The sequence below is a fragment of the Solea solea genome, chromosome 5 (genome assembly GCF_958295425.1).
Source record: "Solea solea chromosome 5, fSolSol10.1, whole genome shotgun sequence".
Classification (NCBI taxonomy): domain Eukaryota; kingdom Metazoa; phylum Chordata; class Actinopteri; order Pleuronectiformes; family Soleidae; genus Solea; species Solea solea.
In genome coordinates this window covers 28,510,839-28,534,894 of record NC_081138.1, presented here as the reverse complement: position 1 = coordinate 28,534,894, position 24,056 = coordinate 28,510,839, and the positions used below count along the sequence as shown (strand labels likewise).

Here is a 24,056-nt window from a genome sequence, read left to right as displayed (position 1 = left end):
AACCTGAAATTCAAAACCTACCGGGAACAAACACACAAGCAGCAGATACATAACATGATTTTTTCTCTCACGCACAGTGAAGACAAAGCCTGGGGCCAAGAAGTGAGCAATGCACTGTTATTTCATCTTGCATCTGTCAGAGGACGTTTTTATATTGTTTGACCAAGTGTCATGTTCCTCTTTGCAGCAATCTGCCGGAGTTCATGTGGAGATGGTTTCTGCTCCAGACCCAACATGTGCACCTGTCCCAACGGCCAGATCGCCCCGTCCTGTGGATCCAAGTCAGGTCGTTTAGCATCTCCCCTTTCCCACAGGAAGAGCCTTTGAAGCGTGGCGTAATCAGCTTAGAGGGAGATTGTATAGCATGTATAGATGAGAGGAGAACTGGTACTTAGCCAATAGATAAACAGCTCTACAGCATGATTAATGTTAAAACTTTTTGGGGAAAGCACACCCTGACCACACCACACCCTGTCTGCATTTTTGAAAATAAAGGAGCCGTAATCGTAAGGCAAACATTTCATCATATAGAGGACAGAAAATATGCAGCCTTGTCATATCTTCTCCTCTGTAGGATGAAAAATGTAATTATGACTAATGAGCACTAACTACTGTGGTACAAAAAAAAAAAAAAGAGAAGCTCAGCCAAAGAATCTCATGAACACGTCCCTTAAAACTTATTGCACAGATTGATATATGTTGCAATCACGTTCTGGCAAATAATGTTAAATCTTGGGGGTTTTTGCGTGTCTGTTTATGAATATTTGGGTGTATGTGTGTTTTGGACGACGTCCACAGTCAACATCTTCTCCATGTTGCTCTCCAGCAGCTCGCAGACCTTTTTGAACCCAATGTGCTCATCTCCTTGTAATGCATATAGAGTACTGGATTGTATTTTTGAAGATATTGCTTCCAAGCACAGCACAGAGTAGTGCTCTTTGTTTATGTTGTAAACTTGTACGGTATGTTTTGTGCTCAATTTAACTCTGTGTGTTTGTGTTTGTGTGTTGATATTGTTTTTACCCACAGTTCAGCACTGTAATATTCGTTGTATGAACGGGGGAACTTGTGCTGAGGACAACTGCCAGTGCCAGAAGGGCTACGTGGGAAACCACTGCGGTCAACGTAAGAAAATGACTACTAAACACAATTCAACATTATTTATCCACATTTTTTACCCTGATTTTGTTACATAGGTATAGTGTAAACCTGCACATTTATGTTTTAGAATTTAATTCACTGCGGCTTAGGTAGAAAATGGTAAACATTAGCATGTTGACATCGCTGCGCGCATGCTAGCATTAGCATTTAGCCCAAATAACCCACAGAGCTGCTGATATGGATTCATAGGTTGTAGTTTTGGTTATTTTTTTAATCACTAACATTACTGAAAGTAATAGTAACAATAATAATTACTATTATTTACATTTATAAAGCAACACTACTGCTGCTGTAGCTGTAGCTGTAGCAACACATGACAGGAGTGCACACAAATAAGAGCGATGACTTTGCTACGTGTGCTACGTGCATATTCGTTCTGTTTTTCTGGTTGGGTCCATGAATGTGAGAGTAGTTACGGCACAAAATGAAGTTAGATTGGTCTTTGTCCACTCATTCAAATTTGCTTTGAACCTCCCATTATCCAGACAATGCTTCTAAAAACAGTTGTTTTTAAGTCATTCTTAGTTTAATGTGTTAATTTGGTCAGTAGCTAGTAGTTACATGGACACGTAATCGGAATAAAAGGCCAATTGGAATAAAAATATATCATATAAATATGCCAGTCCGAGAACTCGGATGCGATAGAGCCCATTTGGAAACATATTTCATTTCAAACGGGATGGCTGGTGTATGCGGACCGTCATTCAGATTGGTGGTTATATAAAATGTCCATCACGTGTCTGATCCACGTAAACATGATAAATATTCATTTTGTCACTGCTGTATTTCCATTCCAAAAAGAATCGACAGACACGAAAGAGTTGGAAAATGGGATGGATAGTGGACAGTGCCTACTACTAAGGAAGCAGAAGTGAAGTTTCTTCTTCTGCTTCTACTTCTGGAGAATTATAAGTCAAAATAGTCCATTCCCAGGAAATTCCAGTTCCAAATCTTTTCGGAATGAAGAAATTTTGCACATGTTAACACAGCAAGTGAGGCTGCAGGGGCACAACACCTATTTGTCACGCATTGTTATATCTTACGTTTGACATTACTCTTGAACCTGCTGGCCTGATTCTGGCAGTTTGAGTCTCTATCATCAAGTTACTGAACTCTCACAGTTTTCCTACTTGCTCACCAAACTTGCGCAGTAAAAACCACAAAGTTTAAAGGTTTAAAGTTGCAGAAAGAGGCACCATTCTCCCCTTTGCAGGGACCCAAAATTATCTGGAAGCTGTTATTATTTAAGGTTAAAAAAAAATGAAAAAAGATTGTTTAGTGTTGTTTTAACAAGCTGTTTGCTGAGATAATCATGGCAACGACATAGGGGACAAGGAACACAATCAGTCACAAGGTCACATTCCCAAACCCTGTCAACTGCATTTTGGCTGCGCTTATTAGTGGTTTGACCTCCAGATGAATTGGTTAGGAAACTGCTTGTCTGCGGCTGCTCGTGTCTTGCGCCATCTGACTTCTTTTTAGGCATGTCATTGTGTTCCCAAATCTCTGTAATATAATCATCAGAACCAGTCAAAACCGCAAACTTAAGACCCAGTTTCTTGAAACCAGAAATATGATAAGTCACATCGTACTCCCTCCAAATCATTTGTTGTATTTTTCCTCTCAATTAACAGCGGTTTGTGAAAATGGCTGCCTTAACGGAGGAAGGTGCGTGGCTCCCAACCGATGTGTGTGCACCTACGGCTTCACCGGGGCCCAGTGCGAGAGAGGTAATGACCACCACACTGCAGGACTCAGCATTTCTCTCCCTCTCTCTCTCTCTCTCCCTCCCTCTCTCATCTTACATCACACTGTCTCTGTGCTCTACATTTCACGACTCACTACTGCCAGAGTGGTTTTCAAAGCCACACGTGCCGCTTGTTTGAAAACGTGACTCGACGTTGAATGGCGGTTGTTTTTTTGTGACCGGAGACGACTCCTGCTCAGTCATGCCACCGGCTCTAGTAATGTGGTTTGTTGTGGAACATACTCTTGCGCTCAGAAATGACCATTATTTTCCACATCTGCTCTGGTACGATGCTCTGGGGAATGTAACGTCTTTCTAAATGTGTGCTGTTTGTTAACTGAAGACCTCCCAACCTCCTGTGGTTGCTCTCTGGCACATGTGAGCAAAGGCTCCAAAATATACAAGCACACGCAAACCAAGAGCGGCTCGCAGTGCGCTTGTGTGTGAAGTGTGCACGTATGCAGGCATGGGTTTTGAGAACGCGCTGGGGGCCGTAGCAGCGGTGACCTGCAGAGGGCAAAGAGTCGACCTTGTAACGCTAATATTTGGATTGACAGCAGCGTTCCTAATTAGTCTTTGTTTTAACGAGGCTGTGTAGTTCAGAGGTTTGTCACTGCGGTCTGGATTTGTTTGGTTTACTGTGATATCAAACTGTATCTGACAGTATCTGGTTGCCTGGTGGGTTTGCACCAACCTTATCTTCCTCTACGTGTTGTGACTGCGGTTTCCATTCTGTCCTTAAGAAGATTGGCTCAAAGGTCAAATCCGAAGCAATTTGTCAGCACATGGTACTTTCTAGATGTCCATGCTTTGTGTAAGGACGACAGGGAAATTGTTGTTGTTTCCTGTGTGATGATTTCGGGAGAATAATTCTGTCACATCTGTTTTCAAAACAATGCTTTGTAATGTGAGGAGAAAAGCAAGCTGGCCTTTCACAATCTGATTTATGAATGTTATTTTCTTCTCTGTTTTAGTTTTAGTGTCTTTCTTTGCACATTTTTTGGTGTGTGTGTGTGGGGGAGGGTAAGTGCTGTGGCACCAATACTAGTATTATTACTATAATTCATCAAATATTGTCTTTTATAGTGTGGAATATACAGTATATATAGTTTATAAAGAATAATATACACTATGCTGCATGGTGCTTATTGAATTGACGTAAATATTTGAATCAACAGGTCTTTCAATTGTTGGTAATTGAATATCTTTGCATTTTGAATTACATTTTATTGACTTAAAGCTGCTGGTAGTGATGTAATCCTTTGGTTAACTTCCTGTCTGTTGCTGCCCCTAGATTTCCCTCCCTTCTCAAAAGTGACATATGACGTATTATACCTGTGTGTGCCTGTGCTTAAACTGTGCCTGAACTGAATTTCGCATTGGAAGATGGATGCCAAGCCTCGTTGACTTGTTCTGCTACATGGTCATGGTGTAAATCTGGTGTGTTTTGCTGAAAAGGGATTTGTGACCTTATGTATCCCAATATTTATGCTCCCATGATCGCATGTTTATCATTGGTAATATTGTGGCATTAGTGACAAATTAATTAAGGTTGGAGTAAAAAGAATGCATCCTAAAGATGCCATTTCCATTGTAAAAGCTCTCCTCTCATCTGCATTTAGCCCTAGTATGCATTACTGTATGTCCTTGTTTTTTTTTTTATGTTTTCTCCCGGTGGGAGAAAACTTTCAAATCAAATAGACGCACAAGTTGCCTTCTTTTTTTTTTTACCCGCTACGACCCAGAGATCTAGATTCTGAATGATTAAAGCCTGTTGTAGTGGAGACGTGTGAGCTTATGGACTGTGGATAGTCCTTGGAGTCGGCTGCAGCAGTGGCTGAAAATTGGTCAGGTAGATATTCAGTGTCCAACCCTTGCTGTCAGAATTTAATGCTGGTCAAGTATAGAGGTACAGAAAGAACATTAGTGGATTCGGGGGCATTTTGATTTCAGTTGCTATCACTAAGATCCGTCACCTATCCGTAAACGGACATTGTGCTCCCATACAAACACAGCCACATGCATACAGTGCTTGAATACACACACACAACAACCCCACACTGTTGCACATTATGACTTGATCTTACCACATTAGCAGGAAAACAAGGTTTTCCAAAAAAAGACGTGATTCAATCAGGGGGAAAAGTAGCTGCTCTCTGGGCCCAGAGCTTTTCTTGGACGGGCAAATATCCTGGTGCAATCAGGGCTCAACATGACCACATCACGCCTGCAGAGATGTCTGACTTTGAGCTGGATGCAGCCAAAGTGACTCGGGCGATCTGCTGACCAGTGGTCCCACCACCACGGCACAGCTGACTGCAGTAAAAATGCAGCCCGATACATCAATGTGTTCTTTGTTGGTTACAAATGTGATTTAGTCTGGAATGTCTGTGGATGGGAGCTGCTGATTGCATGCAGGCTTCATTGCCTCCTGTTTAGCATAAAGACAAGCTTTCGATGTGACGCTGCAGAGTTTATTTGGGCCCCGAAAAATGGGGAAAAACGTGAGTTTGCAGAGTGAAAAAAAAAGTCAGCAGCCAGAGCACAACAGGGACGGTGGTCAGTCAGCTGAGGGGCTCGCTGGTCCCTTAATGTCTCACCGACTCAGGCTCTGTTCTAGCCCAGTGCAAACCCCGGGAGACGTATAAACAAGTGTGCATGTGTGTACTTGTAATTGTTACCACTTTACGACCTTTCCTGGCATAAACACTGACCTTGTCAGGACCAGTAGTCCTCATGGAGACGAAAACTTGGTCCTAATGAGGCAAAACCTCATTTAGGAGGTTAAGTTTGGGGGTTAAGATTTTAATTTGTGGTTAGGTTAAGGATAGGGTTTGGCATTAACTGGTCACGGTTTAGGTTTGGGATATGTGTGTGCGTGTGTTCTTTGTGAGGTCCTCGTGTACTGTCACAAGTTTAAAGGGCTTTTTGAGGGTTAAGACTTGGTTTTAGGGTTAGGCATTTAGTTGTGATGGTTCAGGTTAGGGTAAGAGGCCAGGGAAGGCATTGTAATGCTGTGAACGTGTGTGTGTGTGTGTCTGTGCTCAACTTGTTAGTCTACGGAGAAATGGAGAAATTGCTGACAGACCAATAGGGAAAGTCCCACCCCGATAAAAGACCCAGTCTGACTCGTATGAAAAAAACACACTCACAAAAAAACACTTATGCTTGTGCATGTAAGGATGCTGTGAGGCTGAGCTGTAGAATAAAGAGACGTGGATAAGGAAAAGGTGGACTGATATTTTATTTTCTGTTTGTGTGTGCAAAATTTTTCGTTTTTTGGAGTTAGTCCAGGAAACTTATTTGACCCACTTCCTGACGGGCTTCCCTCCTGTTTGCACCAAGGCTGCTGTAGTGCACCGGTTATTGAGGAAGCCAACAGTTCTATTGTTTTCCAAAAGTAACTCTACGCACATGAAATCATTTGCGTATGAGACTCGAAAAAACCAGCACACTGTTCCCACATTAAGATGCAGTTTTAGTGATGCATCTGTTGGTGATATACAAGCGACTTTTCCAAAAGTAGAGCTGTGAAGCAAAAACAAGAGCAACATTTTGTGATCATCTCTGGCTAGACTGTTGATGAGGGGTTGGGATATTGGCTGAGATTGTGTGTGTGTGTGTGTTTGTGTGTGTGTACATGTGCGATTGCTCCCAGATGTACAGGACATGGGTGGATCCCCCAGCTGTATGCAGTTCACAGAGAGACAGTAAGATGACGGATGAAATGACACCACTTTCACCCTACAGCTGTCCGCCTCTCCCTGTTTACCTCAGCTGACTGTTAAAGTGCTCTGCTCGTGTTTGCTTGCCTTCATGCTCAGATCTTTGTGTTTCTCGTGCACGCTCTCCTCCTTTTAAGAGCCGTAATGAGCAGGTATTACGTCAGCTGGATTACCTGCGGCAGTCTGACGGTAATAACGTATAAACCTTCACCTGATGAAAAGAGAAACTTGAGGGTTTTTTATTTTAACACAGCCTGCTGTCTTCAGCTTATATGGGCGCCATGTAAAAAGTTTCCATAGCTCCTGTAATTGCTTTTCCTATACACAGTGTATTCTCTGTAGGTAAGTTAGATAATGTAGTTTGAAGTAGATACTGGCGACTGGTTGGGTCTGTTGTGCCAAAGCCACCACATCAGTGGAAGAAGAAGAATGACTCTGATGCCTCGCTGAAGTACAAGTAAAAATATACAGCAAAGTTAATGTTCCATTTCAAGTGCTCCACATTAAAAATTTAGAGTAAAAGTACAGAGGGCTAATAAATTTCCTCAGTATCATAAGGGAATGTGCTTATTTTGCAGAGTGTTCCCTTTGAGAGTGTCATAAATTACCGATACTAAGTAATGATGCGCCAATTTGGAAACTCTGGGGCCGAGACCAATGCTTAAAATACTTTTTTCAGTTTTTAGAGGCATGTTAGCCTCTCATTCAACCACATCATCAATGTCACTGGCTGTGACTGTCTGTCATCGTGTTCGCCATGTGGACAGCAATACCAGTCAACGAGATGAGTATCAGCTGATATTGAGCTACATCTGATAAACCGTTGCATCCCTTGTACTGAGGAATATTTCTGCTTAGAAGAATGATACAAATCAAACGTGAAGATGAAGCCAGAAGATTGTTAGTGAAACATGTGTTTCTTACGAACAAGCAAGAGATCCTTTTGTTCAGGACTCGCTGGCGGCAAAGAGGGTTAGGGTAATGACCAACTGCGACGCTGCCAGTCGTACACACAGCGTCGACTACATCCAAGGAGCAATCAGCACGTATGTTCTGTGACGGCACGAGAGGAAATGACTTCTTTTACCAGCAAGTGGCAGTAGTTTGTATTCTTTATTGAAAATGGGAAACCCAAAGTCTGGTCGCACCAGATGATCAGGTCCTATACCAGATTATCTAGATTAAATAAGGAAGGTATGGAAGAAGGTTCATGTCGTTTGCTGCCTTTGTCCTAACAAGGGCCCCTGAAATTTAGGGCTATTGGTGCTCATCAACTGCTCGAAGCTGGCGATCCCAGGCTTAAGACAAAGTCAGACCTCATTAATGATATTTCCAAAAATGTTAAAACAGCAAAAAAAATCCAACTCACTGTCCAACTTACAATGACAATTTCATTTCAATGTTTCTGGACTAGGTAAGGATTTGAAGACCTAATATGGAATGGTGACATTTTTTTTTTCTACGGAGCTCCGCCTACATATTTTTATGACACCACGTGAACATCACCCGTCCATTGTCTACTGCTTTATCATCACTGCCTTAAACACTCAACCGCTGATGCTACAGCCCTCACCCCCGCCTTCTCCTCTCCTGGCCATGTCCATGCCAATGGAAGAACGGCCAACCAGCCACCGACAACAAACCAGGAACAGACATCATTCATAAAAATGACACGTTTACAGCAATAGCAAACATTGTGAAAGTGCAAATACAGAGTTTATTCCAAAGATACTTTCAGGCGTTCGTTTTGCATGCGTTTGTGTTTTTCAGTTCTCGCCATTCCCACCAAAAAAAGCCGGTCCGAGGTTTACTCGTGTGTGGCCCCTTACTCACTCAGACAGTCGTTTCCTCTTCCCGACTTCCTCCGACAATGATTTTTCTCCGCTTGTTTTTTGCGCCAGCTCTGCCATGATGAAGTGTTCAAAGTAAAATGTTGTTGCTGGTCCAGCTGGTGTGCTGTCAAAGGCGTTATACCCATACAGTAGACTCTATAAAAAGAAAAAGACGTGGTTCTCCGGTTCTCCTGAAGAGGCCAATGCAGAGGTAAAAATATACCAAATAGCCACCAGGGGGTGTTTGAATGGAAGCTAATGCTTCTCACTGGTCTCAATCACTAGTTAAGGGTCTTCTTCAATAGCACATGATTTAAATTTTGTAAATGATCTTCTCATTTATGGAATATAGTTGACAAAATTCTGTATATGTGCGTCCAATAGGAGTCTGGTTGCAGGAAGCTCTCATTTAAACTGCCATGTAGAAGTTGTGTAAAGTTAAAATACTCAAGTAAATCAGCACTCAGTTACTGTCCTGTTACCTTTGGGGGTAAGGACTAAGTAGACAAAGAATCAAAAGCATTTGGTCTCCAGTAGGGCCGGCGCAGGAGGGAGAGAGAAAGAGAAGGAGAGATGACCCAATTCTGTTTCACACAGCGCTGGTGCCAGAGACAGAGCGACCGTGGAGGCTGTGGTGCACGTGACGGGGTTTGGGCCGGGCCCCGGTCCACAAGGGAAACGCACAATGTCTTGTTTGTTTTAAACGACTGCGCAGTTGGAACTAATTTCCCTCTTTCCTCTCGCTGTCTGTTGTCTGCTGTGAAATGTGGAAATGATTTTTGCCTTTGGATCTTGGTCAGATTCTTTTGGGAGGGATGAGTTTTTTTTCCCTCCACTTTCTCTCTCTCTCTCTCTCTCTCTCCCTCCCTGTCCCTATCTCTGTTTCACCATCTTCCAGTCCTTTGGCCCGATAAGATTCAGAGATTTGGTTCAATCCTCAGGGAGTTTGCAGCTAAGGTGTGGCGCTTGGACGCTGGATGAAGTGAGGGGATTTGATGCATGCAAGCAATAGGATCAAGGAATCAGGTTTAACCCAGTTGGTAGGAGAGAGGAGATTAAGAATCTTGATGGAGGGAATTTCTCCGCACGACTGAGCTCATATGTTTATTCTAAGACATTTAGATTTAATTCGAGACTGCCCAAAATCACACATTGTGCTCTGACCAATAATCTATTAACCACTACAAGGTAAAGGTGTCACGTTGCCTTAAATTAAAACACAGTGCTGGTAACTGAAGAGGGCTGATGATCACCATGTATGTGCACCAGACTGATTTTTCATTTTCATTCCCTGCTTACTTTTACTTGTGTCTATTACTCTCAACAGCCGCCCACACAAGTTTAAAAGGTTTTCCAGACCCCTTTGCTATCTCTGCTTTTCTCAATAACACACACACACACACACACACACACACACACGTTCACGTACAGGGCACCTGAGAGCCAGACAGATTAAAATGCCAGGAACAGACAATGCGTTCTTTATGAGGTGTGTTACTGTCCCCTCTGCAGCACTTTCATCACGTTCAGTATATGGTGCATGTGTTGTCGATGTCATGCAAAATTACATTTGTTACTCTTGGAGCCGCAGAGCCTCCTGTAATTCTCAACCCTTGACTGGCTCTCAGAAATGTCAGATCGCAACGTCTTTTTCTTACTTTTACAGCGTTTCTGTTTGCGGTTTCACAGGAACAAGGTTCAGTCGAGTTCTGGGTTTTTACAGCACTGGCTTTCTGGATGTTTGGTATTATTTAAAAAAAAAAGAAAATCTAACTTATTTCAAGGCCGAATCCCATTTCAACCCTTGCCTGTACAATGTAGCCCATCCAGAAACTGGTCGCAAATCAAACTCCCATTTTATAGCTTTAAGAGTTGTGATTTGACCAGCGCCGTGTCAGGTTTTTCACAGATATGACCTGCAAACGGGCGCCTATTGGATGCCACGAGCTGTCAATCACCCGGTGTCCACACATAATGTGCTGTGCTTTATGCACAATCTGTGGCATAGGGCTGAAACAATTACTTGAATAATCGATTATCAATCTAAATGAATCGTCAATAATTTTATTATCGGTTTATCGGTTTGAGGGTTTTTTTCATTATTAAAACAAGATTTCTGATCGTTTTAGCTTCTTAAATGTGAATATTTTCGTGTTTCTTTGCAAAGAAATCCTTAAAACTGAATCATTTTCGTTTGTGGACAAAAACAAGACATTTGAGAACATCATCATTTCCAGGTTTGACAATCAGGGATCAATATTTTTCTACATTTAATGACATTTTATGAACCAATAGGAGAAAATACCCAACAGATTAATCGATTAGCTGCCCTTTCTACCCTTTTTTCAATAACAATAATAATAATAATAATAATAATAATAATTTTAATATTTTTTGCTTTTGTCCAAGTAAGGCATGTATTTGTATTAGTTATATTTTATCAGATGGAGGGAAAAAAACAGCACCGATTATTAGACATCCCTGATTTCTGTCAAACTCTATTCTACACTAAAACTCAGCCAAACAGTAGCAATTTTTTTTAAACTTTCTCTGTTTGTAAGGCTCTAAAACGCCGGGTTAATGTGTATGACAGACATATCCGGAGCACAATTTCTGCATTTTAAATCAAAAATAGAGTAATATAGACGTCGCTTCGATTCCAACGGGCAAGATGTAGAAATGTGAGCTAGAATTGGCCCCTGTGATTATTTTTTTCCCCAAAAAAAATTCCCTTTCTGTGTACTGTATGTGTTCAAGCCGCCACCAAATCCTGCTTTTCTGCATTTAATTTACTGCAGTTAAGAGAACCTCTCTGCTTTGTCTCTGCAGACTACCGCACCGGGCCGTGTTTTGCCTCCGTGAATAAACAGATGTGTCAAGGTCAGCTCACAGGCATTGTGTGCACAAAGACTTTGTGCTGTGCCACAGTGGGGCGGGCATGGGGTCACCCCTGCGAGATGTGTCCAGCACAGCCTCACCCCTGCCGAAGAGGCTTCATACCAAACCACCGCACTGGGGCATGCCAAGGTAAAGTCTGTTCCTCAGTGTCTCCTCCTCTATTTTTGTCTCGGCTGTTTTCTTTCTGTCACTCCCTCCCTCTTCTTCTCCAAGTGAAGTGTACTTTCTATTATCTTTGACCACTCTGACTCCTGTCTCGCCTGCGTTCACCGCTCTCCCTCCCTCGTCCCTTCATCTCTACCCACCTTCCACTCTCCAGAGGATTAGTCTAATTGGGTTAAACTGGGGTTGGGTGGCAGTGCCTCCCACTTGTGTATGGAATGCCCATGGATACCCGCCGCGGTGGGACTGTCAGAGTCAGTAACACGGGTCAGCGGCAGTGCCACGTGGGGGCGGGGGGTGAGGGAGCTTTTTCCTGGCAAGGCGGTCTTCTGCCTGCCGAGTCCAGGCCCACCATCATCAGAACCTCTGCAGGGGAGGCGAACCTGACCATGCCACAGCCTCCTGGAGTTTGTCAGCCTTAGACCTTCTTATTTTAGGTTGTCAAATTCATCAGAATAATCTAATGTAATTCAAATTTTGGAGTTGTTTGCTAGTCTGTTGCTGTGGATGAATTATTTCTATGTGAGAAACTCCTCGTATACATCGGACGCTGTATCTGATAACTCTATCTGATTTTCGAGACCGATCCTCTCTGTATTTCCTTCCCTCCGTCTTCCTCTTCCCATCTTGGCTTCCATCTCGGCCCCTTCTGTGAGAGACATTCCTCTCGCTCTTCCTCTTTTCCCCTTGTCTCTCTGTATTGATCGCAGTAAAGACGGGGCCGGCCTGTTAAAACAGACCATATTATTTCAACCCTTGCACATCCGCACGCAGATTAACATTAATCTGTAGCCTGTTATCAATTAATTTAGGTTAGGGTTAAGTTAAACTTTATCAACCGTGATGTAGTAAATTGGCTCATTGGCACATAAAAAATATGTCATAAATTACAAAAATTAAAGACAGTAAAAAACCGTAGAGCTCAGAGTTAAATTACAGACAGTTAAATAAAGTTTAACCATTAATTAACTAAAAGATCGACTTGGTATAAAAGTTAGATTTTGTGTAGACATTTTTGTAGCAGTTTAAATTAACTTCTTAACTTTTCAGCTTCCTCAAGCATAAAACCTTGAGAAAACTAAGATTTGTTTTTGAATTTTTCCTTGTTTCTGTTCAGGTTTTTCTTGTGTAAAACGACATCCTGCTTGTGTGCAAATAATGAATTGTGTGCTCCGTGTGCACAGATGTGGACGAATGCCAGGCCATCCCGGGCATCTGCCAAGGAGGAAACTGCATCAACACAGTCGGATCCTTCGAATGTAAATGTCCCGCCGGGCACAAGTTCAACGAGGTGTCACAGAAATGTGAAGGTGAGAGTCAAAACCGCGAAGCTGCTCCTCGACAACTGTGAAATGTCTGACTTGCAGTCAAATGGCAAGAAGGTGAACCCTGGTCTTTGCATGTTCTCTCTGTGTGTTACTGCTCCTTGGTCTAGGAAGGTTAAAATGCAGAGGAGTGAGTTCCCAACAGGGAGATCAATAAAATTACCTTATGACCTTTATTGTTAGTCTGAGTGAAAGAGTAGACTAAAAACTGTATTTAAAAAAGTCCTAATTAAGAATTTGAAAGTGCAGTTGGGAGCCACATTTGCCTTACTGTGGTAATATTCACCTCAGTCTCTCACTGTGATTATTACTTTGTGGAGGGAAGACCGCACATAAGCCACTTTGCCCTTCCTTGGAAATGAGTTTAATTAAAACCAAAGTAATGCTCAGCTTTCTCCCAGTAATTCTGTATAACACTTAATTGTGGGCTTTTGTAAGTAATGCTGCTTTTTTTTTTTCATCTTGTGCCTGCGTCAACACGAAACTATGTAAGTTTTGAAGGCAAAAACAGCAATTTTTTTTTTGTTCCTCGTATAATTAAAAAAAAAAAAAAAAATAAATGGAATGCATGATAAATTAATTGCAATGTTTTTTTACTCTCAGGGGTTTTTCTGTTACAATTTAAGGTTTTTAGAAAGTCTGCAAAGGCACGCACACTCAAATTAAATAAATACTGGGTGCTGGGCAGGATTGACAAAAATGATTAATAGCGAAAAGTGTGCGCACACCAGTGGATGCTCCCAAAAAAAACTCTTTTCAGGCCCAAGTGTTTAAAGGTTACAGTGAAGCGTTTGATTTGTTAACCAGTGGCACTAGTTTCAGTTAGTTTGCTTCTCACCGAGCAAATTATGTTCACATGTAGTTTTGAAACTTAGACTGGGTAATCCGAGTAATCAACGTCTGACTGGTTTTCAGATCACAATCTTACTTTATAATTGTGACCGCTGATAGAATCAGCTTCTGGCTTAGCAAAAAAAAAAAAAAAAACAACAAAAAAAAAACTTCTTGCAGCACTTCTTGTTTTTCCAGAAATAAAGACCTACAGTTAAAAATGATTGGCTCATTTAAACATAAATATGACAACTTCCAGACCGAGTTTAACTCTGGTGAAACAGAGCGAGCAGGCTTCCGTGGCACTTATATGCAGAGTGAAATATGCGCTATTTCATGCCCAGAAATAATTGCCGGATAACGTCTGGACTGTGTAAAAGACATTTCAAACGGGTCGCAGTGGCAGCGTATTTCCTGACAGATTTTGTTTTGCGTGTTGGTGATGAGGATGGTGCGCATGACGTAGTTAAAGGTGCTCAGAGAAGAGCAGCAACACTTGACAATGCTTTGTTTCCATTATGTGTACTCCCAAACTTTCTATTCTGAGACTTTTTTTTACTTTTTAAGGGACGGCAAACTCTTGTGACCCAAATCACATGACAAGAACAAAATTGTACATAATGTAGCGACTAATTTACAGCCATTTCTGTCATACATAATATCATTTTGAATTGGTAAACAAATGTAGAGGTTAGAAATATTCTGCATGGGGACCCAAAAATATCTTCTGCAACCGATCTGTGGGTCCAGTCTTTGGGAATCACTTCCTTAAGTTCCTGAATCTGACTTGATTTTAAAAAACCTTTGGAGACCACAGACACAACGAACTTTGTAAGTTAAGTGTGTCTTAATCCTAAGAAAGCACAGGCTACACGATCCAAGACGCAGGACCACACACTCGGTTGTTTAATCAAATGATACCAGGGAGGAGATTCCAGGGATTTGGGATCTCACAGAAACTTGCCTGATTTAATGTGACTTCAGAATAATAAAACAGACAGTGGAGGCGGACTGTCGGCGTCGTCAGTTAATAGCTGTTGTGTGCGCGCGATGTTTTGTGCTGAGAAGCACAAACTACTGTGGATGAAGTCATGGCTGAGAAGACGTTATCACTTTTCAACTCGCTCTCATTGGTTACTGCGGGGTTCTGCTCACGCTCCAATCATTGCCCAGTCGTAAATATCCAACATGTGTACGATTTGAAATCAGGAAGACTCTGATGTATCAGATGACATTAAAATCCCATCTGTTAACCCCTCACACTACCGGATATATCAGCCTAAACACGGAAAGCACACCCTGTTGTCAGAAGGGCTTTTATCAACCTAGACCTAACAGGAACTTCTCCTCCTCTGCAGATCTGGACGAGTGTTCGAACATCCAAGGTCTCTGTGGTGTCGGTGAATGCTCCAACACCATTGGTAGCTACTTCTGCAAGTGTCCACAGGGTTATCACTCTTCTGTGGACGGATCCCGGTGTATAGGTGAGTCCCTACTGTGTCATCCCTACTGTTATGACAACTTACTAACCTGTCTTCGGTTCATTGCTACCAGGATAGGTAACATATTAGACCAAGGCACAAAACGTACGGTCCCGTTCTCTTTCCTTTTTCCACCCCATTTCGGTTCCTCTCCCTTTATGGCTGGCGCTGAAAGCAGAAAGAACTGAAATGGGTCCAACATTCCAGCTGGTAGAATTTAGGTCAGTAGTCACTTTCTTGTTTCTTGTTCCACAACAATGAGATATATTCTTCTCTAGCAAAGGAAAAGTACAGAGAAGGGGAGGTTACTCAGGTAACTTTGATTTTAACATCCCGGCTGGTTCTGTCTGTCAGTCTCACGTCAAGAGTGGCGTGCGTGTGTGTGTCATTGGACAGTCCATTTATTTCGTGGGAGGTATGAAACAGTTTATGTTCGCGCGCACACACACACACACACACTGGCAGAAAAACAACTCCAAGCACGCAAGTTCAGTTGAGTTTGACCTAAAACAGAGCAGGGAGAAATGTCTTTCCAGGAGAGTTTATTAGATGTACACGCACATACACACTCAAACATATGCAAACACACGCTCACATCATTACCCCCTCAGGAGAAGATGTTTGTGAGGAAGGAATGTCTGAGTCTTTTGCTCCAGAAGGCTGTTGCGCCAAACATTTTTAGTCTGTTTCCCATGCATTCCCATTTCCTTCCACCACCTCTGAGCTGTGCTGACATCATGTTGAACCTAACCGTGCAAGTGGTCTTATTATGGCATGTGTGTCAGGTTCTTCGTGTGAACACAGTGTATGGACTGCATGTGAGATATAATTCACTTATTGGAACAAATTAAACAGAAAGCATTAATAGAGAAATATTAAGCATTTGCAACATTTTTGTTTAAAGTTTATTTATTGCAACAAACCACATAGACAGAGATGTTCTTACTTAGAGTAGCTGAAAATGTTTTAAGGGGGTAATAATGCTACTCACTACCTCTGTGTTAACAGAGAACCCAAAGCAGAAAGACAATACATACTTAAATATTTGGGTGTTACAATTTGCAGCAACATTATCACATAGTAGATGTTTGCTTTTTTATACCGTGAAGCCCTAGAATCAGGAGCAAAGCTTACTTTAAGTTCGCCTACTTTAATACAAAAAGTATGTGGACGCCTGACCATTACACCAACAGGAACTGTAATGACATATTAAAATACATATACAGTACTTTAGTATAACGTTGGTTCCTTTTGCAGCCATAGCAGCTTCCACGCTTCTTGGAATCTGACTTTCCTCAAGGGTGTCTATTGGAATTTGGAATTTATTGGGTGTCTATTGGAATTTGTGCCCACTCATTCTGTAGAGCATTTATGAGGTCAGGCACTGATGTTGGACGAGAAGGCCTGGCTTACAATCTCTGTTCCAGTTCATCCCAAAGATGCTTGATGGGGTTGAGGTCAGGCCTCTGTGCAGGCCAGTCAAGTTCTTCTACACCAAACTCATCAAACCATGACTTTATAGTCCTTGCTTTGTGCACTGGGGCACAGTTGGAGTAGAAAAGGGCCTTCCTCAAACTCTTGCCACAAAGTTGGAAGCACAGCATTGTCCAAAATGTCTTGGTGTGCTGAAGTGTTCAGATTGTCCTTCACTGGAGATAAGGCGCCTAGACCAAAGCCTAATTGAAACACCTGAATTTAATACTTCAAGGTGTGGCCAAATAGTGTATGTCTTGATATATCATGTTCCGCACAGGACAAATAGTTAACTGGCAGCATGCTGTGTTGTTTCCCGCAGATGCTCGAGGTGGCTACTGCTATGCTAGCGTGCTAAATGGACGCTGTGCCAACCAAAACTCACAGCTGTTGACCAAAGTGCAGTGCTGCTGTGATAGTGGACGCTGCTGGTCTGATGGGTCTGCGCCGGAAATGTGCCCTCTTCGTGCAACAGGTGGGGTCACTCGACATCACAAGGAACTGGCTTTTCAAATTGTTATTCTTGCCTATGTCTAAACACAGGATTAACCATTTGTGTTTTCATTTTAGATGAATACCAGAAACTGTGTTTCCAGTTACCTGATGGAGTAACAATACCTGGTCGAGTACCAGGGGGCCCCGACCTGCCCGGCATCTACCCAGGCCCATATCCGGGTCAGACTCCAGGACAAATTCCTGGCCAGGTAGTGATTCCTGGTCACATTCCCATTCGGATTCCAGTAATACCTGGTCAGACTCCAGGACAAATTCCAGGACAAATTCCAGGGCAATTTCCTCCTCCACCAGGTATTTCTGCTTGTGTTTGTTTCATATTTTCACACTCTTTAATTGACAAACTGTCTCTTCAAAGTTCATGTGTGCAACAGTAGCTTATAACTTGTACTTCCTTCTCTGACTCAGTGGAATGTGCATTGCTCCACCGCACACTGTTCTTACTTTGGCATAATTTATTAAAAATCACAGTTTCTGAGCAACAACAGCCACTCCGACTCCCCAGTTAATGAGCTGTGTGTTAATGATGGAAAACTTTGACCTAGACTTGAATTGTGCAGTGACACTGCTTAATTCATTTTGGGTATTGCTGCTAAGATATGTGCAGAAAATGTCCTATCTTAAAAAGCAAACTTTCATATCCATTTGGAGACCAGCAATGTCAAGAGTTTAAATAACTATGTACTAACTTGTCCAAAATAATATTTCCCCCAGAACTGCTTTGCAAGTAAGGTCTTGGCAGAGTTAGGCTCAACTTTTTTTTTAAACGTTTGTGAGAATGATAGCAGGGTCTGTTGAATCTCAGTACCTTGCAAATAGTGTGTATAGATTGGTTTGGCTATGTGCCCTTTCTACAGCAGCCATTTTGACATGTTTTAGCAGGAAAAGCACAGGTGTTAGTGATCACATTAAGAACTGGCTCTGTTCAGTTCATGTACGTCAGTACAGTGTGACAGAGACCCAAGTATGTAGCCTGCAACTGAGGAAGCTAAAATGAACACACCTATCATTAATTTGATTATTTACACATGTGATTTTGAAAATCTGTGGCTGCTGTGCAAAGGGCCCACTGAAGACTAGCATTGTTACCTACTGAACAAATATGTCACAGATTAAGATTTCAAAATGAAAGCTTCTGTCAGAGAAGTGTCTGCCATGACTAAATGCTAATGCAACTTTTCAAGGGGCGTTGAGATTGCCAGCCATTTGAATCAAGAATGTTCCAACATAGGTACTAGCCAGTCAAATCATGTTCATGGGTTTATGTCAGAACTTGACTATCCAAACAGAGCTATCAGAATAAGTTTTTCCTTCCTCCAATGACAATTAGGGGTGGATCAAAATATCGCTGTCCTTCCACATGCAATACAATAATCGTTACACCAGGGCCAATATTAATATTTTAGTGAACAAATTGATGCGCCAGTCCCTGCCAATTTCACTCACTGTGTGTCACTACTTGCTACATGCTACCTGCTAAATGCTACATGCTACTTACCTGGCCTAAGAAGAGGGAGATAGCAGCGGGATAATGGCGGGGAAAGCTAGAGATGCCCCATCCATGTTCAATACATAGACTTTATACACTAAGGAGTAGGAAAAAACCATGGATCCAAATGTATCTCAGGCTAGCCATTGCTTGCAATGCCAATCAATACTATTCTGTGCTCTACATGGGTTTTAACAGTCTAAAAATTAACAGTCTAGCAACATGTCCAGAGACAAAAATGTAATTGTATGTGTTATGTGTATGACTGACTTAATGAAAAAAAGACAAACAACAGCAAAATTAGCACAGTGTTCTTACCATTGATGCGACTGGCAGCCATCGTGGAATCCTTTGTTGGGGCTGAGTTGGAAACGCCACTTCAACTCAGACATTAAGGAACGGCACTTTAACTCAGACATTTCGACTTCCGACTATGACTGGAATGCACCATTACCTTCAATAGCCAACTCCTGCATCAAGCTAACTAGCCACATTTAGCATTCACCCTCAAAGAGCTATGTAACATATTATATCACTGGCAGAAGCTTTGATATTGTACAGTTAGCATCGTGCTAAATGAAGACGCTGTGGATTTTCTCATCGTGTGATTTTATCTTTTATTGCTATCTTATTGTTATTTCATCAGGTGGTTCCTATCCTATCCAAACCCAGAATATCACCAACATGTGCCAGGCCTACCGCAACCTCTGCCTGAATGGCAGGTGTGTCCCCATGCCAGGCATTGGCTATCGCTGTGAGTGCAACATGGGTTTCAAGTCGGATGCAAGAGGAGAGTGCATCGGTAAGTGTAGACAGAATGAGAACGGAGGTTTTTTTGGCGTATATATAGCAAACTTCAGGTAGACGGTGTTTGAGCTTCATGTTTGCTCTCCAGATGATGATGAATGTGAGCAAAACCCTTGTGCTCACGGTGAATGTGTGAACACGCCCGGGTCCTACATCTGTCAGTGTCCTGCTGGATTCCAATCCACTGCCACCAGGACAGAGTGCCGAGGTTACACACACACAGACATGCATATTAACACGTGCACATACACAAACAGTATGTGCTAACTGGGTTACCTGTTGGTCTCCTCCAGATCTGGATGAGTGTGTGGCCAACGGTCGTATCTGCAACAACGGCCGTTGTGTGAACACCGAGGGCAGCTTTCACTGTGTCTGCAATGCTGGATTTGAAATTACAGGCGATGGCAAAAACTGTCAAGGTTTGTCAATTTTTTTGCATCTGCTTGCATGTCCTAAAAAACATATTTAAACGATAGTTTTTTTTGTAATAACCACAGTATGTGTAATGTTTGTTTAAAATACCCTGGATCTGGTGGAGGTTGTAATTTAATGTTGGCCACATGCATTATAAAGTAGTGAGAATTTTAATAGATCATGTTGGTGGTACAGTTTATATCACCATCAACCCTTTATATATTTACTTTTATATATATATATATCTTTTATCCATTTGCTTCAATTTATTTTAATGTGCTATAAAGTCTTGCTTGCCGTATTTCCAGATTGTTATGAAAACCTCTTTTCACCCCACACCTTTCCCGAGGGCGGATGTGGGTGGGCAGAGTTTGAAATACCCTCTCGCTCTCTTTTTCATTTTCTGACAGAACTATTTCTGTCCCTTTAAATTTGAACAGAAATATCCCCTTTACGACAGCAGACTTTTCACCCCCAGTCCACCGTCGTCGCTTTTTCAGACCTGCTATTAACACTTTTTTATTTCCAAAGTGGTCACGCTGCACTTTGTACAAACTACTTTGGATTCATCATACGCTCTGTCCTTATATTTTCTCTTGTCAGGTTTTATTGCTGACACATGAATGACATTTGAGGATTGGAGCGGAAAAAAGAAAATTCTGCCTCTTGTGCTCCAAGATCTGGCTTTATAGAGTTGGCTGCGTAAAGGCAACATATTTTGTCCACAAGTTCCTGAGTCGTCTCCCTGCGTCATTTTTTTTTCTTTTTTTTGATAGACTTGATTCTTTGACAGCATACATAACTTGCAAATGTAATGATTTGACAATGTGCTAATACTTTTCAAATTTGTGAGTACCCTTAAAACTGAGAAGGGTGAGGGTTAGAGAAAAGTTTCTAAGTAGTGTTAATAGGGTGTTCCAGCATTTCTCAAAAAGAACAATAGAACATCACTTAGACCTATGGTCCTCAAACTACGGTACGCGCGAGCTTCCTCTGGTGGTACTTGGAGGAAAATCAGAAATACTACTGCCGAGCTGAGGAATTTTGACTGGAGTGCGTAGAAAATGAAACAAATAACATAATATCTAGTAGAGTTTGGGCGAGTTCGCTCATTTACGTAGGGTTATGGTCTACTTTTTGTTCGTCTTGGTCTATAACATCTTCCCACCAAGTTTCGGGAAATTTGGTGGAACTCAATTTTGCCTCTGTTTTCACATAGGGGGGCATTAGAGCCCTTGAGCAACACGCAGGTCCTGGGAACGATGCCAATATCGCATTTTTGCCACACCTGACCTCCATGCCAAGAGTTTTTATTCACAGTAACCCCTTCAAAAATGACCGGAAAGCCAAGGATTTAATCATAATCTGGATAACAATAGGTTCCTCGAAAATGTTGTGCCAGGAGCCGTTTCAGCCCCTGCCATGGCTCGGGCCCTATAATAAATTAGAGTCACCTTATGTCTTGATCCATGTGAATCCAGTTTCACTATACCTGAAGTATACGTGAGGAAGAGGAGGATGATGAGAGAGCAAATCATCTTATTAGAAATTACACCACTATATTTTAACGTTGGCGATAATGGTGTCACCTTGACAGCTCAATATTTTCTCATGTGGTACTACAATTACGTTCTGTTACACTACATATGAATGAAATGAAAACTGTGTGGTCAGTAATAATTTATGTCATTTGTGCTTTTTAAACCATACATCCTTTTCTAAATGCAACACCGTCTTTCAATCTGATCTATTGATTTATTTCTGTTCCTCCACAGACATGGACGAGTGTCTGATCAGGAACATGTGCCTCAACGGACTCTGCATCAATGAAGACGGCAGCTTCAAATGCATCTGTAAACCAGGGTTCCTCCTGGACAACAGTGGACGCATGTGTATAGGTGTGTTGGTCGCAGCAGAGCTCACAGAACACAAGGTTGTATAAGTGGAAGAATCTCTATACCTCCTCCAGCTCTGAGCCTGACGCCACTGTCTGCAAGATGGGTCAAATATCCAATGTACAGTAGATGGACACATATTAGTGAAGTATTCCCTCATTATCGCCTAATCAAATTTAGCTAGAAAGCCAACGTTAGCCAAGAGTCAATGTTAAGTATGTAATTACAATGATTTAACAAAATATGTTAAACATATCAAGAGTGACACCCTGTCATCTGTGAACTAATGTCTTATGAATCAGTTTAAGCTTATGACCTCATGTTTTAGAATAGAATAGAATAGAATGCAATAGAATAGAACTTTTTCCACACAGAGCAGGAACTTTTTCTTTTCTTTACCAGTTAGTTAGGAAGGTAGTTTAAAATGAAAAGATACATAGCATTCTCTGGTCTAGTATGGAATATCTGTATGAAAGTAGTCAGTAATAGATATTAAATTTTTTAACTGAAACATCCATATCTACGTATTGAATCGCATTGAACCAAACTGCGTGAGATAGTATAATCAGAAAAAAGATTTGTGACAGAAAATAAGGTAAGACAAGGTAAGGCACGTTAATTTGTATAGCACATTTCAACAACAAGGCATTTCAAAGTGCTTTACAGTAAAAACAAAGAAATACAACAGCAGCAGCATAAAGGATATAAAAGGCATAATAAAACCCAATAAAAACATTTATTAAAAGAAAGGGAGAATAAATTAAAAGTTGAGGTGCAGCAGGGATATTGTATTTTCATTTAAATGCAGTGGCAAACAGGTCGATTTTAAAAGAATGAATTGATTTAGCAGACCTGAACTTAAGATTAGATAAGATAAGAGATCAGTTCTCTTGCATTTTCAGTTAACCTTGCTTCAGTAAATGTTGGTATGTTAGTGGTTCTGTTATGTGAGCCTTTGCACACAGGGTAAAAATCCCCCTAAAAGCCTTGGAAAAATCCCATAGCATCCTGGCAGGCCAGCTGGACATGTGCATAGTTGGGGCCCGCCTATTTTGAGATACAAGCAGACAGCCTTTCCTAAACTTGTTCAGTGCACAGAGAAGAGCTTTAGCCTTCTCCCTAAAATGACAAAACACATTGCAATTTGGTCAGGACACACAATACGTACGATTCGATGTTATCGGGTGATGTATTGGACGTGAGCTCAACATCAAACAGAGTTTACATTAATGTCATGTTGAAAATATGTGCCATAAATCTCTTAACTAAGCCACCAAAGAAGAGTGGAGAAGAAAAAGGAATGTGTTCAGTGTTGAACCTGCAGCTACAGTGTGTATCTTGCAATCCAGACATTTGCTCGAGAAGATACTGACCTGGTTAAGTCATGACAGAATAAATGAATAAATAAATAAATGAATAAGAGAGCAGGGTGTGGGTGAAATGTGCTGATGTATGCAGTCATTAATGACATGTGTAGTCTGAAAGGGCCCTGGGACCGCATTGTTTCTCTCTCTGCAGTGTGTTTGTCCCCCAACACACCCAGACAGAGCACTCACAACACAAATGCCGCTGTTTACACTCATTATGATAATTATCATAATATGCTGATGGGATTAAGGGGAAGGAGAAGAATGTTTGCTTAGTTTAGATCATAAAAATGAAGCGGTGCAGAGTTTTGACTGCTTTTCTTTAATGACTCAGGTGCCCAAGGTCTTTATTAGCACGTGCTTCAGCAAAATGTTGGTTTATTTTACAGAGATTCTAGCCTATTATTATTTGTTTTGCGAAGAGGAATAAAACATTCTCCGCATCTGCTTTCCAGACATCGACGAGTGTGAGACTCCGGGCATGTGTATGAACGGCCACTGCGTCAACACAGAGGGATCTTTCCGCTGCGAGTGTATGGCTGGGATGGCGGTGGGCTTGGATGGACGGGTCTGTGTTGGTGAGTAAATGGAGCTGTAGTTTTGTTTCCAAGTCTAGTTTGTGTGTGTTTTTATTGGATACTGTGGCATACAGACATTTCACACCAATCCCTGTTCAAAAGCAACACAGTCCTTAGGTGATGGCAGCTGCATGGCCATGTATTTTTGCTTCAGGAGTAACTTAAAGCAACTCAGACACCTTTTCTCTTTTTTTTTTTGTATCTGGCACACGTCCTTCTGCAAATCGTGTGAAAGTGTTGCATCGCTGCATCTCATGTCTCTGTTTGTTTAAGTCGTTAATCGACTGCTTAAAAAGTTCTTAGAAAGTTTTGGTGTCGTGACAAGTTAGGGGAATACAAGGTACTTACCATGCTAACA

The 24,056-nt window shown here is 41.7% G+C and overlaps 2 protein-coding genes across 2 annotated transcripts in view; one reads left to right on the top strand and one right to left on the bottom strand.

Annotated features, from left to right (window-relative positions):
• fbn1 (fibrillin 1) overlaps positions 1–24,056 on the top strand; it is an 88,952-nt gene that overhangs the window by 5,214 nt on the left and 59,682 nt on the right. Inside the window, exons 4-16 of the mRNA XM_058629868.1 lie at positions 188–286; positions 1,030–1,125; positions 2,796–2,891; positions 11,295–11,492; positions 12,710–12,835; positions 15,040–15,165; positions 16,958–17,110; positions 17,206–17,442; positions 19,284–19,439; positions 19,533–19,652; positions 19,738–19,863; positions 21,634–21,756; positions 23,576–23,698. Coding sequence (XP_058485851.1) covers positions 188–286; positions 1,030–1,125; positions 2,796–2,891; positions 11,295–11,492; positions 12,710–12,835; positions 15,040–15,165; positions 16,958–17,110; positions 17,206–17,442; positions 19,284–19,439; positions 19,533–19,652; positions 19,738–19,863; positions 21,634–21,756; positions 23,576–23,698 — 1,779 coding nt within the window. The remainder of the gene's footprint in view (positions 1–187; positions 287–1,029; positions 1,126–2,795; positions 2,892–11,294; positions 11,493–12,709; positions 12,836–15,039; positions 15,166–16,957; positions 17,111–17,205; positions 17,443–19,283; positions 19,440–19,532; positions 19,653–19,737; positions 19,864–21,633; positions 21,757–23,575; positions 23,699–24,056) is intronic.
• LOC131459778 (ATP synthase F(0) complex subunit C3, mitochondrial-like) overlaps positions 1–24,056 on the bottom strand; it is a 157,109-nt gene that overhangs the window by 89,971 nt on the left and 43,082 nt on the right. The gene's annotated exons all lie outside the window — the stretch shown is intronic.